This window comes from Mustela putorius, unplaced genomic scaffold, assembly GCF_011764305.1.
Source record: "Mustela putorius furo isolate JIRA1106 unplaced genomic scaffold, ASM1176430v1.1 tig00003853_pilon_pilon_pilon, whole genome shotgun sequence".
NCBI lineage: Eukaryota > Metazoa > Chordata > Mammalia > Carnivora > Mustelidae > Mustela > Mustela putorius.
This window is the reverse complement of record NW_025422005.1, coordinates 51,589,645-51,607,672: the sequence shown is the minus strand read 5'-3', so window position 1 is coordinate 51,607,672 and position 18,028 is coordinate 51,589,645. Positions and strand designations below refer to the sequence as shown.

The 18,028-nt window shown below is 36.0% G+C and overlaps 1 protein-coding gene across 2 annotated transcripts in view; it reads right to left on the bottom strand.

The window, feature by feature from the left end:
• Window positions 1-18,028, bottom strand: part of EFCAB7 (EF-hand calcium binding domain 7) — a 51,133-nt gene that overhangs the window by 8,703 nt on the left and 24,402 nt on the right. For both annotated transcript variants that reach the window (XM_004751673.3, XM_004751674.3), the window contains exons 7-11: window positions 16,661-16,802; window positions 12,803-12,912; window positions 10,147-10,304; window positions 9,329-9,462; window positions 156-304 (exon numbers count right to left, since the gene is read on the bottom strand). In XM_004751673.3, coding sequence (XP_004751730.1) covers window positions 156-304; window positions 9,329-9,462; window positions 10,147-10,304; window positions 12,803-12,912; window positions 16,661-16,802 — 693 coding nt within the window. The remainder of the gene's footprint in view (window positions 1-155; window positions 305-9,328; window positions 9,463-10,146; window positions 10,305-12,802; window positions 12,913-16,660; window positions 16,803-18,028) is intronic.

Sequence of the window (18,028 nt, the reverse complement as noted above, 5' to 3'; positions counted from 1 at the left end):
AACTAGCAGGAACACACTGCTATACTCACAATTCATTCATATATTGAAATTCAAGGATATGAGTGCCCAATTCAAAAGTCATGTGTCAGGAAAATGTTCATGGTGTAAAATATTATGGACCTTAAACCCATTGCAAAACTTTCAGACTGCTTTACCTCTGTCAATTCCAGGGCTTTATTGTAGCCCATTGAATGCAGAGTTACCCAAAGGTCACGAGGATCTCCTTCTCGATCATTGGCTTCCATTAGATTCAGATCCATAAAGCCCTGTCTTGTTAGTTCATTCTTCTTTGTATCAAAATTGTCTGTAAAAACAATGAAAAGTTTCTCTGTTACATAATTTTTTAAAGATTGATTTAGTTATTTCAGAGAAAGAGCAAGTGAGCTGGGGAAGGGACAAAGGAAGAGCAAGAGAGAGAAGCAGACACCCTGAGAAGCACAGACTCCAGTGAGGGCTCTAGCCCACAACCCTGAGATCATGCCCTGAGCCAAAATCCAGATTCGGATGCTCAACTGACTGAGCCACCCAAGTGCCCTTCTTACATAATTTTAAAAGTCATACAGCTAATAAAAGGCCTATGTGTATTATTACTCATAATTATTTATTTTAAAGTAGGCCTTCCTATGATTCCATGAACAATATAAAAATGGAATGAAAATAAGTCAATTGGAGAAAGACAACTATCATATGATCTCCCTGATATGAGGAAATAGAGATGCAACGTGGGGGGCTTGAAGGGTAGGAAAAGAATAAATGAAACAAGATGGGATCAGGAGGGAGACAAACCGTAAGAGACTCTTAATGTCACAAAACAAACTGAGGGGGGGCCAGGGGGAAGGGGGAAGGGAGAGGGTGGTGAGGTTATGGACATTGGGGAGGGTATGTACTATGATGAGTGCTGTGAAGTGTGTAAACCTGGCGATTCACAGACCTGTACCCCTGGGGCTAATAATACATTATATGATTATAAAAAATTTTCAAAAAGTTAAAAAAAAAAAAAGGAATGAAAATGGCTCAAAACATACTAGGGATAGCAAACAGGATCCAACAGCACATTAAAAAGATAAAAATATATGTTTATAAAAAATAAAAAATTAAAAAAAAAAAAAAAAAAAAAAGATTATCCACCATGACCAGATGGGATTCATCCCTGGGTTACAAGGATGGTTCAACATTCGCAAATCAATCAATGTGATAGAACAAATCAATAAAAGAAGAGAGACGATTCACATGGTCCTCTCAATTGATGCAGAAAAAGCATCTGACAAAATTCAGCATCCGTTCCTGATTAAAACACTTCAAAGTTTAGGGATAGAGGGAACATTCCTGAACTTCATAAAATCTATCCATGAAAGACCCACAGCAAATATCATCCTCAATTGGAAAAAGCTCGCAGCCTTCCCGTTGAGATCAGGAACACGACAAGAATGCCCACTCTCACCACTCTTGTTCAACATAGTATTAGAAGTCCTAGCAACAGCAATCAGACAACAAAGAGAAATAAAAGGTATCCAAATTGACAATGAAGAAGTCAAACCCTCTCTCTTCACAGATGACATGATTCTTTATATGGAAAACCTAAAAGACTCCACCCCCAAACTACTAGAACTCATACAGCAATTCAGTAATGTGGCAGGATACAAAGTCAATGTACAGAAATCAGTGGCTTTCTTATACACTAACAATAAAAATACAGAAAGGGAAATTAGAGAATCGATTCCATTTACTATAGCACCAAGAACCATAAGATACCTGGGAATAAACCTAACCAAAGAGGTAAAGGATCTGTACTCAAAGAACTACAGAAGACTCATGAAAGAAATTGAAGAAGACACAAAAAGATGGAAGACCATTCCATGCTCTTGGATCGGAAGAATAAACATTATTAAAATGTCTCTACTGCCTAGGGTAATCTATACTTTTAATGCCATTCCGATCAAAATTCCACCGGTATTTTTCAAAGAACTGGAGCAAATAATCCAAAAATTTGTATGGAATCAGAAGAGACCCCAAATCGCTAAGGAAAGGTTGAAAAGCAAAAATAAAACTGGGGGCATCACGTTACCTGATTTCAAGCTTTACTACAAAGCTGTGATCACTAAGACAGCATGGTACTGGCATAAAAACAGACACATAGACCAGAAGAACAGAGCAGAGAGCCCAGATATGGACCCTCAACTCTATGGTCAAATAATCTTCGACAAAGCAGGAAAACATATACAGTGGAAAAAAGACAGTCTCAATAAATGGTGCTGGAAAAATTGGACAGCTATATGTAGAAGAATGAAACTCGACCATTCTCTTACACCGTACACAAAGATAAACTTGAAATGGATAAAAGACCTCAATGTGAGACAGGAATCCATCAGAATCCTAGAGGAGAACTTAGGCAATAACCTCTTTGATATCAGCCACAGCAACCTCTTTCAAGATATGTCTCCAAAGGCAAAGGAAACAAAAGCAAAAATGAACTTTTGGGACTTCATCAAGATCAAAAGCTTCTGCACAGCAAAGGAAATAGTCACAAAACAAAGAGGCAACCCAAAGAATCAGAGAAGATATTTGCAAATGACAGTACAGACAAAAGGTTGATATCCAGGATCTATAAAGAACTTTTCAAACTCAACACACACAAAACAGATAATCATATCAAAAAATGGGCAGAAGATATGAACAGACACTTCTCCAATGAAGACATACAAATGGCTATCAGACACATGAAAAAATGTTCATCATCACTAGCCATCAGGGAGATTCAAATTAAAACCACATTGAGATACCACCTTATACCAGTTAGAGTGGCCAAAATTAGTAAAACAGGAAACAACGTGTGTTGGAGAGGATGTGGAGAAAGGGGAACCCTCTTACACTGTTGGTAGAAATGCAAGTTGGTGCAGCCACTTTGGAGAACAGTGTGGAGATTCCTCAAGAAATTAAAAATAGAGCTTCCCTATGACCCTGCAATTGCACTACTGGGTATTTACCCCAAAGATACAGATATAGTGAAAAGAAGGGCCATCTGTACCCCAATGTTTATAGCAGCAATGGCCATGGTCGCCAAACTGTGGAAAGAACCAAGATGCCCTTCAATGGACGAATGGATAAGGAAGATATATGGTCCATATACACTACGGAGTATTATGCCTCCATCAGAAAGGATGAATACCCAACTTTTGTAGCAATGTGGACAGGACTGGAAGAGATTAAGCTGAGTGAAATAAGTGAACCAGAGAAAGTAAATTATCATATGGTTTCACTTATTTGTGGAGCATAACAAATAGCATGGAGGACAAGAGGAGATGGACAGGAGAAGGGAGTTGAGGGAAATTGGAAGGGGAGGTGAACCATGAGAGACTATGGACTCTTGAAAAACAATCTGAGGGTTTTGAAGGGGGGGGCGGGAGGTTAGGGGATCCAGGTGGTGGATATTGGAGAGGGCATGTATTGCATGGAGCACGGGGTGTGGTGCAAAAAGAATGAATACTGTTACACCAAAAAGAAATTAAAAAAAAAATGCTAGTGAATTATCATTTCAGTTTCCCACAACTCAGCACAAAGCACCATCATAGTTCATGATTTGAATCATGAGGAAATTGTCATTTTTCTGGGTAAGTCCCAACCTGCTTGCTTATCTAGAGTATATACTGATACATATTTTTAAAAATTAAAATGCTTCATATATGTTTGCCACCTAAACACAGGAGAACCTGGATGAATATGATGTAATACCTCCTAAACTACTGGTGTGTCAAAAAGGGAGATGTGGATGGTGCCAGGTTTAAGGAGACTGCTATATGCCTAACTACTCTAATTTTAACCAAATTGCCCTTTGGTCCTTAAAAAACTGTCAGATAATGGGAAACACTTTCGGTTCTATGAATGTCCCAGACAAATAAATCTACGTATATCCATTTTAACATTATTTGTAAGTAAAACTAAATTCACCTAGAAATATCTACACATGTATCATTCCTGAATTTGTCTATTATATGGATAACAAACAACTACTCACCTTGGCTTATATTCTGTTAACTGCCCTACAATAAGAAAGATTTTATTTTCCAGCTTCCAACTGTAATATACCCAAGGAAAATAGGTATTCCTTACGTAAGATATCTCTTTTGGATGCATTATTGTGAAAAAAGCAGCAGAAACATAACAATTTAAAACTGATTAGTAGTTTAATAGTAGTATAATTGATTAATGGTATTAATATATTAATAATTTATAGAATTTGGAAAGTGCAAAGAACTTCTACAAGAAAAAAAGTAAATGTAGATTAAGTTAGGTCATAGAAATGGTAATGATCAGGGCACCTGGGTGGCTCAGTGGGTTAAAGCCTCTGCCTTCACCTCAGGTAGTCCTGATCCTCAGGCAGTCCTGGGATTGAGCCCGGAATCAGGCTCTCTGCTCAGCACGGAGCCTGCTTCCTCCTCTCTCTCTGTCCGCCTCTCTGCCTACTTGTGATCTCTGTCTGTCAAATAAATAAATAAAATCTTTTAAAAAAATGGTAGCCATCAAACTGGGGGCTGGAGCTATAATGTAATAAAGTAAGATGAAAAAAATAATTGATATCAATACAACAAAATTATTACTTCCAAGAAAAATATATATAGATACTATACTATAGAGACTATCAATAAGTAATCTACTTTTAAAACTTAAAATTCTCAATCCTCCATTACTTTTTTATAAATTCATTAATACCCAACAATAAGATTTTCTTTAAAGCTATATAGTATTCAAGACAGTGTGACAATGGCAAAAAATTAGGCACATAGATCAGTGGAACAAAACAGAGAAACCAGAAAAAGACCCACACAAATATAGTGAACTGATATTTGACAAAGGAGCAAAGTCAATTTAAAGGGAAAAAGGATAGTTTTTGTTTTTGTTTATTTTATTTTTTTTATTTGGAAAAAGGATAGTTTTATCAATAAATGGTGCTAAAACAACTGGATATCCACAAGTAAAAAAATAAATATAGACAAAGACCTTACATATGTCGCAAAAATCAACTAAAATGGGTCACAGACCCAAAACACAAATCTATAAAACTTCTGGAAGATAACAGGAGAAAATTTGGGTGACTTGTGTTTGGCTATGTGTTTTTAGATACAACACCAAAAGCACACAATCCAAAAGCATAACATATGAAAAGAAAAAACACCTCAATCAAAAAATGGGCAAAAGATCTGATAGACATCTCACCAAACAAGAGATAGATGGTAAATAAGCATATGAGAAGATCATGTGTCATTAAGGAATTGCAAATTAAAGCAACAAGATACACACCTATATTCTAGGCTAAAATCCAAAAAACTAACACCACCAAATGCAGATGCTCATTCATTCCTGGTGGAAATACAAAATGGGACAGCCAGTTTGGAAGACAATTTGGCAGTTCTTTCAAAATTAAACATAGTTTTATTGTACCAGCAATCAATGAATTGAAATGAATTGAAACAAGTTGAAAACTATACATGCACAAAAATATGCACATAAGTATTTTTGTTATTAAAGATTTCACTTATTTATTTGACAGACAGAGAACATAAGCAGGGGGAGCAGCAGAGGGAGAAGCAGGCTCCCTGCTGAGCTGGGAGTCCAATGAAGGGCTCAGTCCTAGGACCCTGGGATCATGACCTGAGCAGAAGGCAGATGCTTAACCAGCTGACTGAGCCACCCAGGCACCCCTGCCCATGAATATTAATAGCAGCTACATTCACAATTACCAAAAATTCAAAATAACCAACGTGTCTTTTAATAGGTGAATGAATAAACAAACTATAGTACCTTCATACAATAGAATTATTACTTAGCGCTAAGCGCTGAGCTGTCAAGTCAAAAAAAGAAATCTAAATACATCTGCTAAGTGAAAGAAGCCAGTCTGTAAAGGCTACATACTATATGATACTCCAACAAGGCACTCTGGAAGAGGCAAAACTGTAGAGACAGTAAAAAGATCAGTGGTTTTGCCAGGGGTTTGAAGGGATGAATAGATACATGAGTAGCTAGAACACAAGGGATTTTTAAGGCAATGAAATTACTCTGTATGATACTATAAATGGCAGGTACATGACATTATATATTTGCTAAAATCCAGAGAACTGTACAGTACAATATAACCCTAATATAAGCTATGGATTTTAGTTAGTAAAAATGCATTAGTATTGGTTCATCAATTCTAACAATTGTATCAAAGTAATGCAAGATGTTAAAAGTAGAAGAAATTCATAGAGGGTGGAAAAAGAATATATGAGAGATCTAGTGAATCCTTACTATAAACCTAAAACTACTCTAAAAATAAAGTCTATTAAAAAATAATAAAAATAAAGGTACTTTTAAGTTTAAAAAGTTTATTATCTTACAGATAAATAACACAGATTCATATTATCAAGGAGGATAGATAAAATTAATATTATGTATGATTAGAAAAACAAAAATTTTTAGAACTTAAAAAGCCTAATTCTTTTCAGTATTATTAACACTGGTGAAGGAGAATCCCCTCTAAATCATTTTTTAAGTCAACCAGACTTGGGGACTTTTTTTATAGCAGGGGATTTAAGGTTGTGGTATTTAATTGCCTGGATGAGAAACTCAGCTGTGAAATTTTCTTGCTGTTTGATCAGATGACTTACTGTCTTTGATTCTGTTTTCCTTATTTATAAAATAAGAAATAATAGGATATACCTCAGAGAGTTGATGTATAGAAGTATTTCCAACTGGGGGCACCTGGGTGGCTCAGTTGGTAAAGCATCTGACTCTTGATTTTGGCTCAGGTCATGATCTCACCTCAGATCATGATATCATCGGTTGTTAGGTTGAGCCCTGCAATGGGTTCTGTGCTGGGTGTGGAGCCTGCTTAAGATTATCTCTCCTCCTCCCTCTGCCCCACCCCCCACTTCTCTTAAAAAAAAAAAAAAAGAAGTACTTCCAACTGGTATATGGTAAATTTTCAAAAAAATGTTAACTATGGGACGCCTGGGTGGCTCAGTTGGTTAAGCAGCTGCCTTCGGCTCAGGTCATGATCCCAGTGTCCTGGGATCGAGTCCCACATCGGGCTCCTTGCTCCGCGGGGAGCCTGCTTCTCCCTCTGACTCTGCCTTCCACTCTGTCTGCCTGTGCTCGCTCTCGCTCGCTCTCTCTCTGACAAATAAATAAATAAAAAAAATCTTTAAAAAAAAAAATGTTAACTATCATTCTACCAATTAAATTATTATTATTTTTTAAAAGATTTTATTTATTTATTTGACAGACAAAGATTACAAGTAGGCAGAGAGGCAGGCAGAGAGGGAGGAGGAAGCAGGATCCCTGCTGAGCAGAGAGCCTAAGGTGGGGCTCATCCCAGGACCCTGGGATCATAACCTAAGCCGAAGGCAGAGGCTTAACCCACTGAGCCACCCAGGCACCCCTATTATTATTATTTTTTAAGGAGGCTTCAAGCAGGGCCTGAGCTCGTGACCCTAAGACAAAGACCTGAACTGAGATCAAGAGTCAGATGTTTAACTGACTTAGCCAGCTAGGCTCCCCCAATTATGAAACTAAAATTTTATTCATCAAAAACTTTACCCTAAGAAAATTCTAATTATGATTCACTCTTATTGAATGTGCTCTAGTGCCAACAATAATCAAAAGATTGTATCATTAAAGTTGCAAGATGATTATATCTTCCTAAAACTATTCTGTGTATTATCAATCTTGTTATTCAAAGTTTAATAGTATAAACCAACATGTATTTCTTGTTCCTGATTATATTACATAAACTTCCAGTTAAAAAGATATATTTATGTGGGACGCCTGAGTGGCTCAGATGGCTGAGCATCTGCCTTTAGATCAGGTCCTGAACTCAGCATCTTGGGATCAAGCCCTGCAGTTGGGGCTCCCTGCTCAGTGGGGAGCCTGATTCTTCCTCTTCCTCTGCCATTCCCTCTGCTTGTGCTCTCTGACTCTATCTCTCTGTCAAATAAAGTCTTCACAGAAAAAAAAATAAATATTTTTTTTGAAAATCTTTCTATTAATAATATTTCTACTTTATTTGCTGTTTAGATAGACAGATTTATAAGAATCCCACCTGGCTCACTGACTTTGCCAACCTTAAGAACCATCTTAAGAACCAAAGGAGTAGGACACATTACTACCCCAGTGACACCAATATGTGAGTTAATCTGTCTTCTGAATGCATTCTGGTTTTCTTATTCAGTGATCTATAGCTGGCTATGGCTTTTTGGTTTTCCCCTTTGATCTTTCAGTCCTTGGCTTAAATATGTAAGTCCTCCTCTCTTCCCAGACTTCTCCTAAGAGATAACAGAATTTGTCTCATCCTCAGTATTTTTCTTTGCCTACCTTGGTATTTTTGGTGTCCATACCTCCAAGGATGTACTTTCTCCCCCCTGTTCAATGGGGAGACTGCTTCTCCCTCTCCTCTTTGCTCATCTTCTCTCTCTTGCTATCTTGTCTCTCTCTCTCTCAAATAAATAAATAAAATCTTAAAAAAAAAAAAAAAAGAACTTTCTGGAAACTGCTTAATTTTTAGTAAAACTCTAGCCTGTTAGTTCTTTGATGCCCTGTCCTGGGCACAATTCAGGGCTCTCAACCACTTCAGTCCCATTATTATCAAGAGCTGGGACAAAATTTTTTTCCATTCTAAGCTCCAAAGAGCATAGGCTAAAAATGAAATTATATTTAAGTAATTGATATTTTAACTTAAATACTATACCAACTATCAACCTAAGGAAAATAAATGTTTATGTTTTTATGGTCTACAAACAATGTTACTACTTTAAAAAAAAAAAGAGATTTTACTTATTAGAGAGAGAGGGAGAGCATGAGCATGAGTATGGGGAGTAAGGGCAGGCAGAGGGAGAGGAAGAACCAGGATCTCCTCTGAGCAGGGAGGCCAATGTGGGGCTCTATCCCAGGACCCTGGGATCATGACCTGAGCCAAAAGTAGAAGCTTAACTGACTAAGCCACCCAGGCACCCCTCAAAGCTATTACTTTTTAACTGTCCTAATTGCCCTAATAATATTCTATGGAGAAGTTTAACATTTTACTTCTTAAGAATGAAAAGACACTACATATTTTTATGTATCCACTAAGAAAAAGGAAAGTGCAGGGTACCAGGGTGGCTCAGTCAGTTAAGTGGCTGACTTAATTTCGGCTCATGTCATGATCTCAGGGTCACAGGATCAAGCTCCACATTAGGTTTGGTGTTCAGAACAAAGTCTGCTTGTCCCTCTCCCTCCTCTTACTTGTGTACTCTCTCTCTCTCACATAAATAAATAAAATCTTAAAAAAAAAAAAAAAAGGAAAAAGACAAGTGCTTACCACGGCAGACAGCCCAAGCATCTTCATCACATTTCTCACCACTTGTTCTCAATTCAAAAAAATTATATTCTTCAAGGCTTAGAAGACCATTTCCATCTAAATCAATTACTTCAAATATATCTAATAAAGTTGACCTAAAATTACAAAAATAAGAAATTATTTGTCTTCAAGACAACTAGACTAAAATGAAGTAATATCAAGGCATTAAACAATTTTTTAAAACTAAATGTACCCAGATATATTTCTTACGAAGTCTACTTGAGATAAACAAGCTTCTGAAACAACCATAGTATCTCAACACATAGTAGGACCTTAATGAATAGTAATACCCTCCTTTTCTTCCCCTTTCTCCAATCTACTCTCTTCTTCTTCTACCTAATGTTATTATATCTATCTAGGGGATGAGAGAGCCACCTAAATATTTGGATTTCATATTTGATAGTTATCTAAATTAACAGAGCAACTAGCAGGATCTATTTCCAAGGCAGTGCCTACCTAGTCAGGTAGAAATCTGTAGATGTGTGACTAAAGTTGACTTGCTAAATGCAACCCAGAAATGAAAGGCAACTAAAGTTGACTTGCTAAATGCAACCCAGAAATGAAAGGCAACTAAAGTTGACTTGCTAAATGCAACCCAGAAATGAAAGGCAATCCCAGATCTGTGAATGGAAAATCATTTTCAAATGCCCAGTGAGTGAGTTGAGTTACTGAATTCGAATCTAGGGGTGTTGGCTGGCCAAAGGAAAGGATGGAAGACAGGCTATTGATCTATAACCTGTTTAGATGTTATAGTTCTAGCCTTAATAAACAAAACTTACCTAAATTCTTTTGTAAGAGATAATTCCCCTGTTTCATCTCTATACACAAGTTGGGCCTCTTCAGTTATTGGTTTTATTTCTTTCTTCAGCCTACAGCCAGTTGTGGAAGGAATTAACCAATAAATTCCAGGTCCTAGTTCTCCAGTCCACCCAAACACCTTTTCTCAAAAGAATTAGAAAACAACAACCACCATGAATCTTACTAACTTTTGATCTTTCTTCTGAAAGAGAAGTGTTAAAAGTTAATTTATCAATATTCACCAACTCTATTATGCTTCTGTTAATCTTTTACAGGCTTCAAAATCTTTTTATGGGGGAGCCTGGGTGGCTTAGTTGTTAAATGCCTGCCTCCAGCTCAGGTTATGATTGAGCCCCACATCAGGGTCCCTGCTGGGCAGGAAGCCTGCTTCTCCCTCTCCCACTCCCTCTGCTTCTGTTCCCTCTCTCACTGTGTCTTTCTCTGTCAAATAAATAAATAAAATATTAAAAAAACCTTTTTGTTAATGGTAGCCCTGGCACAAGACCATTAGATGTAGTTCATAATATATTTTAAAAACAAATGCCTAACAGTATAGTAGTAAGAAGTTACATAATTTCTCAATCTTCCTCACTAATCTTAAAAAATGTTTGTGATGCAAATATCTTCAACAGAAAGCAGAGATCTTAGAATAATTTTTCAGTCACAATTCCCTAGTTTGATTCAAAATAAAATATTCGAAACAAAAATATGTGATTTGTAAATTAGATTTCAATTACCGAAATTAAAAATATTTCAAGAGTTCACTATTTATATGAACTAGCCACATTTGTAAGAGTGTAATTATGTAGACAGAAGCACTGGAATTCTACTATCATTTATATAATATGGACTATAAAACAAGATGGTAGAATCCCAGATAAACCTACCTTACACAAAATTCTTTTCCATCACAGTATATTTATGAGTGCCAGGACATTTGTATGGGAAACATTTTATTCTTCTGTTTCATAAAAGAAAGTATAATGACATCTCTCTATGGAACTTCTAGGTGTGTTCTGGAACCAAACGGCTACTTTTAAAACCTAGGGGTTATCTCTGTCAAATACATTAAGCATTTCTCATGGTGTATAATAGCAAGCAAACAGCTATTTGCCCTTCAGCACAGAATCGCCTTAGGGAATTCTACCCAGGATTGTATCCAAAAACTTCCAAAATGCAGATGTATTTTAGATCATCCTGGGGACTCATACACAAAATAAAGTTGCTTATATGAATTCTGGGATCAGCCCTATTTCTGCTCTCACAAGTCAGCAGAACCATAATCATTCTAAAGTAACAACATTCTATCTCGATACAAAAGTAATCCAGTAAAACTAGGGTCAGGTCATTTTGAAGCCTAAAGATTGACCAAATCCCTCCTTGGGAAACCATAATCTTATAAACTGGTCAGATTTAGGCTGATATCTAGGAGTGAGAAGCAGTTCCTGCTGTTTCCTAATACATGTTATCCTGAGAATTTCCCTATCTCCACATATAACCTTGAGCTGCCACGGTGGATGGCAAATGGAAAGTCTTTCATGGGCACAAAACTTTGCTTAAAGAAAATTGTGAAACTAAAACTAAAGCTAAAAATCTTTTGTAAATATGACACATTACAGAGAAACAGAAGCCGATATAGTAAAAAGGTAAATAGAAACTCATTCAAAGTTTATTACAGGCTTGCTATGTACTAACATTTTTATACATGCAATATCATAAGAAAGCAATTTTATCCAAAACAAAATGGGAAAAGCTATTGTTTTAGACAATGCTTTATCTTGAACTTAACTTTGTAGTCAGTTCTGAAGAAGAGTTTCATCAAAACATTAGCTTCTATCATTTTATTTGTTTCTTGCCTATAACTATTCTTGCCTGTTAGGAAGCCTACAATAAAGACTTTTATACAACATTCCATCAGGGAAATGTTTGTCTGCCGCTGGACCTATATAAAGATTAAATATGATACTGCAGTAAGCCCTTGAATAGTATTATTCCTGTTGTTGTGTAGCAGATGTATTTTGTAGTCCTCATAAAATAAATAGCCACATTTATGTATCTGCCTCACATATTTGGCCTCTGAGTAAATATATAATTAGGAAAGATCAGAACAACCCCACAGGCAACATATAAAATCATTTAAAAGCATTCCTTCAGATCAATCTATTTTTGAACCCATGAGTCAAGCCTGAGGATAGTAATCTTGAAGTTTTTCTTTTTTGCAGTAGGATTATAAGAAAGACAAACATCTAAAGCAACTTTTCCAAAGTCTTGAATTGCTTGTATTTAGGGAAAAAATCCACTGGCATCAATAATTTTCATTGCATATAAAAAAAAAATGTTCACATGTGAGTCATCTGGGCATTTAGAGAAGAAGAAAGTGAAGTAAAATGTCATACAACTTATAAGTTATGAAGCCAAGACTACTAATCAATCCTTAGCTCTTAATCTCAGCAAACAAGAAAACATCCAACACAATTAATGAGATCTATAATATGCATAGTGCTTAAGTACTGTATATACCCTAACTGGAGGGGAAGATACAAAAATTAAAAACAAATATAGAAAAACTACTATTTTCCCCAAACTTGAGATCATATTTTATTTTCAAATTAAACATTAGGAAATAAATATGTATACTTCTCTATTTCGTAGTTCAGTAAAACACATGAGTTGTAGATTTGCTTGACTCTCATTTTCCTTAAGAATATATAAGGCAGTATCAACTGATATCCAAGGGGATGGTTTTCCTAGAAACAAAAAACCCAAACATCTTAAAATAAGCAATTACTACTTACTCTTTCCTCTGTAAATAGAAGCTGGTGGTTTCTTTCCCCTTTGGATATTTTTTTTATTTTTTTATTTTTATTTTTATTTTTATTTTTTTTTTTTTTTTAAAAGATTCTATTTATTTATTTGACAGAGAGAAATCACAAGTAGACGGAGAGGCAGGCAGAGAGAGAGATTGGGAAGCAGGCTCCCTGCTGAGCAGAGAGCCCGATGCGGGACTCGATCCCAGGACCCTGAGATCATGACCTGAGCCGAAGGCAGCGGCTTAACCCACTGAGCCACCCAGGCGCCCTGGATATTTTTTTTAAAGAAATACATAACCTGGGCGCCTGGGTGGCTCAGTGGGTTAAGCCGCTGCCTTCAGCTCAGGTCATGATCTCGGGGTCCTGGGATAGAGTCCCGCATCAGGCTCTCTGCTCAGCAGGAGCCTGCTTCCTCCTCTCTCTCTCTCTCTGCCTGCCTCTCTGCCTAATCTCAAATAAATAAATAAAATCTTTAAAAAAAAAAAAATAAAAAAAAATTTAAAAAAAAGAAATACATAACCTGTTTTTATATAGAAATACATAACCCTTTTTTATATAGAAACATCACAGCATCTATAACTATATACAGGGACCTTGCTAGAAATATTGTCTATACTTACTTTCTAAAAATCAGAACTTTTCTTAAATTTATCAGAAAGCTGAGGTTGCAAGGCCTGAAATCCAAGGAAAAACAAACCCTTTCCAAGAGATGAGATTCAAGCACTAGCTTACCTATGGAAAGGCACTGGGGGAAAAGATGTTAGACCCCACCTATGTGCTGGCAACTCCATAATTTACATCTTCAACTGGAACCTTTTCTTTGAACTTTAGACCCATATAATCAACTGCCTATTTGACATTTCCACTTGAACTTCTATGTCTAAAACTGACCTTCTCCAACCCCTTAAAAAAAAAGCAACTGTCCATCTATATTCTTTCTCAGTCTCAGTAAATAGTAATTCATCCTCCAGTTGCTCTACTTCCAATCAAGCCAAAAATCTTGAAATCATCTTTAACTTTTTTCTTCTCCTGCATATGATAGCCAGTCTTCAGGAAATCCTGTGGTTTAGCCTTCAAAATATATCCAGGATACCCACTTCTTATCACTTCTACATTTCTGATTCAAAGCATCAGCAGTACCTTCCTATAAGTCTATAATAGCATCATAGCTGGACCCCTTACATGCACTTGGGTACCCTTCAATCTATTTCCAATATAGCAACCTGACTGCTTTTGTTAAAATATGTCAGGTTATGTATGATCTCTACTCAAAATCCTCTCATGGAGTTGAGAGTTGGATTAATGTTGCTCCTACCCTAACAATAAGAAACAGTACATAAATCATAATTTCTTATTCCTTTAACTCATCAGAGCTGAGGTCCCAGGGTAACCAAGTAGTATGAAATCCAAGAAAAGGCACACCCTTCCAGGAAGAGAGGAGATACAAGCACTGGCCTATCTGTAGTGCAGCATGGCAGACTAGATGTCAGGCACCATATAAATGGAAAAAGAAAAGAAAGAGCAGAAGAAATATTTGAAGAAATAAAAGTGGAAAATTTTTCTAAAAATAATGAAAGACAGTAAGTCAAAAATCCAAGCAGAATAAATATAAACACACTCCACAATAACAGCATCAATGAGAAAAACAAAAGTACCTAGACATATATTCAAACAGTTGTAAATTAAAGATAAAGAAAAAATCATGAGGGCAGCCACGGGAAAAATCCTCCTAACATTCCTCATTTCTCTCAGAAGCCCGAGTCTTTATTATGGCAAAAACAAACCAACAAACAAAATCATTTCTACCCCATTTTGTCCTGGTTCCTCCCTGTCTTCATCTCCTGCTTTATTCCTTCATTCTCCTAGCTCATTCTAGCCATTCTAGTGACCTTGCTATTCTTCTAACACCAGTCACACTCTCACCTCAGAGCATCTGATTAGAGTATCCCCTCTATGTGGAACGCTTGGCCACCTACCACTCTTCACCCATCCTTTCCACCAGCCCTATATCCAGAAAACTTACTCCCTTGCCTTCTGTGGAAGACAGCAGAAATGGCTGCCCTCTCTATATTCACAGCACATTACAATGCAACTTTGCAGCTCCTCCAACAAGAGAAAAGTCTAGTTCTCTATGTTATAAATCTGGACTTGCTTATAACCTGCTGTGAACAACAGAATGTAGCAGAAGCCTCAGGAAGCCCTAAGTGCTTCTGCTTTTTCTTTGAGATCCCTGTTACATGAAGAGAACAAGTCCAGGCTAACTCACTAGAAGGTAAGAGATTAAATGGGGCAGAGTCCAGTTGTCCCAGCTGAGACCTCACAGAGACTAGCCAAGACCAGTAAAGCCAGCAATGACCTAACCTGCAGCTGATCACAGATGCATGAGTGAGTCCTACAGAAAAAAACAAAGCACAGCTCAAAACAAAATAACTATTTAGCAAACCTGCTTACTAGTGAATAACTATTTAATTGTTTTAAGCCACTGAGTTTTGGGGTAATTTGTTATATAGCAGTTGATAATTGTTACACCTCTTTCAAAGTCTTTGCTCAAAGGTCAGCTTCTTAATGAAGTATACACTAACCACTCCATTTCAATGGCAACTCATATTCCCTCAGGTTTCACAATGCCTTATCCCTCTCTATTTTCCCATAGGACTTGTCACTTTCTAATATGCCCTACCATTTACTATTTATTATGTTTATTATTTATTATTAGTTTCCCCCACTAGAATGTAAGTTCATAAGGGCAAGAAGTTTTGTCTTTTTTGTACTCTGTTGTTGTTGTACATGTACTCTTATGTATCCTAAACACCTAAAATGATATTTGATATATAAAGCCCTCAATTGGTAACTGATAAATTATTGAATAAAGGATCTCCTTCATAAGAATATGGAGAATTAACATCTGCATTGAATATGCAGGCCTATCTTGATACTTTTATCTAAAAAAGTGATAATTGTAATTGTCACTTAAAAGCATCAACCACCAAATGTTTTAAGTATCTCATAAGATACACAGTAAAAACTTTTATAATCTCTACCTTAGGAAGAAAAAAGAACAGAATGGGGAAGATTCATCTAGTTATAAAGTAAGTATTTTCTTATTATGTAAACATAATAAAATAAAAATAAAAATTGATATTTAGAATAATCAACATTAAAAGGATATCTAGGGAAAGTACCCTTATAGACATTTTCACTAATTAAAAATACAATAACCATTTCAGACACTAGGAGATTAATTTGTACCTAACATTTAAATACAAAAAAACAATATTACCATGAATGCAAAGATTAATAAAGGTTGTTTGCAGCTCATATTGGCACAAATTATGTTCCTATAAAACTTCTCTTAAACATATGAATTTTAAAAATTCACAAATGGAAAAGCTAAAAATTAGTAAATAAAGCTTATTCTATGTCATGAGGAAACCAGTGTACACTTTGTTCTGCTTTTAAATGAATTAAAATATAACATGCTTTAAACATAACAAAAAACAACTTAAATACTTTGCAAAATATGATAACATAGTCCAAATATAAACGAATTCTTTCTTGAAGTATATGTAACTATGTTTCTTAGGTAGATTATTTTCTTTACTAAGGCTTCCAAATATCTACATAAATATTTTCAAAGAGGGCATAAATTGAGATTTTAAAAATACATGAAAAACTTAAAACTTGCCTTCAACTTGACTCAGGTTTAATGGTTTAATTGTTAGATAAACCATGGATCTCTGAGCTATTTGCATCCTATATTGATGACTAATGATTTCACCATCTTCTTCTAAGAAAAAGCAACCTTTTGACTGTACACATTGCCACTCCTGAAATGAAGGAAAAAAATTTTTTTTTCAAATACTTAGTAAATGTTTCTAGCATGCAGAACAATAAAGAAAAACTGAGGAGGATATAAAAGAAATGTCAAATATAGCACTGATCTCCAGGAATCTGCGATATCCTTAAGAGGTAAAACAAACAGAAAACCAACCTAACATAATCCAATTATAATTGACAGTAGTACACGGTTAGAACAAGAAAATAATCACGTGCAAAATAATAACTCTAGTTCCTAAAATAATGCCTGGCACACTGTAGGTATTCAATAGTGCCTGACTGATGGGGGGTGGTGCTTGGGCATCGATGTAAATGGAGAGGGCAATCTATGAACCATATCTTGAAGGATTAGCAGAGTTTATGAAAAGCTAGGAAAAGAAATCATGGAAAAAAGAAGAAAGACAAAGTTCATGAGAGTGAGGGAAGTATGGAAACTGTGTAATAAATTAAAATGGTGCTAGAGGGGCACCTAGGTGGCTCAGCTGGTTGAGTGTCCCTCCAGGTCTCAGTTTTGGCTCAGGTCATGATCTCATGGGTCATGAGATCAAGGACCCTCCCCACTTTCCATAATGAGTCAGGCTCTGCGCTCAGCAGGGTATCTGCTTGAGGATTCTTTCCCTCTGCCCCTCCCACCACTCATGTGCTCTCTCACTCGCTCTCTCTCTCTCAAATAAATAAATAAATCTTTTTAAAAAATGCTGCCATGATAATTAGGGCAGGATTAGTGCTTGGAACATGGTAAAAATGATTAAGGACCACTAAAACTGATGTTAAAAGGAAAAGTGATGACTTTGTATTTAAAAGTTAAAGTATATGACAACCAAAATTATCTTTACAAGCCCAGGTAACCCAAACAATACTGATTAAGTTTTACAGATATAAAAAAATGCTCAAAAACATCAATTTTGAGAAAACGTTCTATGTGATCATTTCTGCTATTTCTGGTTACCCAAATCCCTTCTGGTTGAAACCGAAAGCTCCAGGAGCTCTCAACTAGAATTAAATAAAACTGGAAGATGATGCCATATGCAAAAAGTAAAAAATTCTCCATTGAAGATATGAGAAATTGTGTCATTGCCATAAATGTGTACAAAAATATCCTTCAATTTATCATTATAGGCTTGTCTACCTATAATATAAAACATTTCTGTTCTATTCCTAATGAATTCCAAACATATTTACAAGGTTTTGAAATGACTTTATAAAAAAGGAGTTT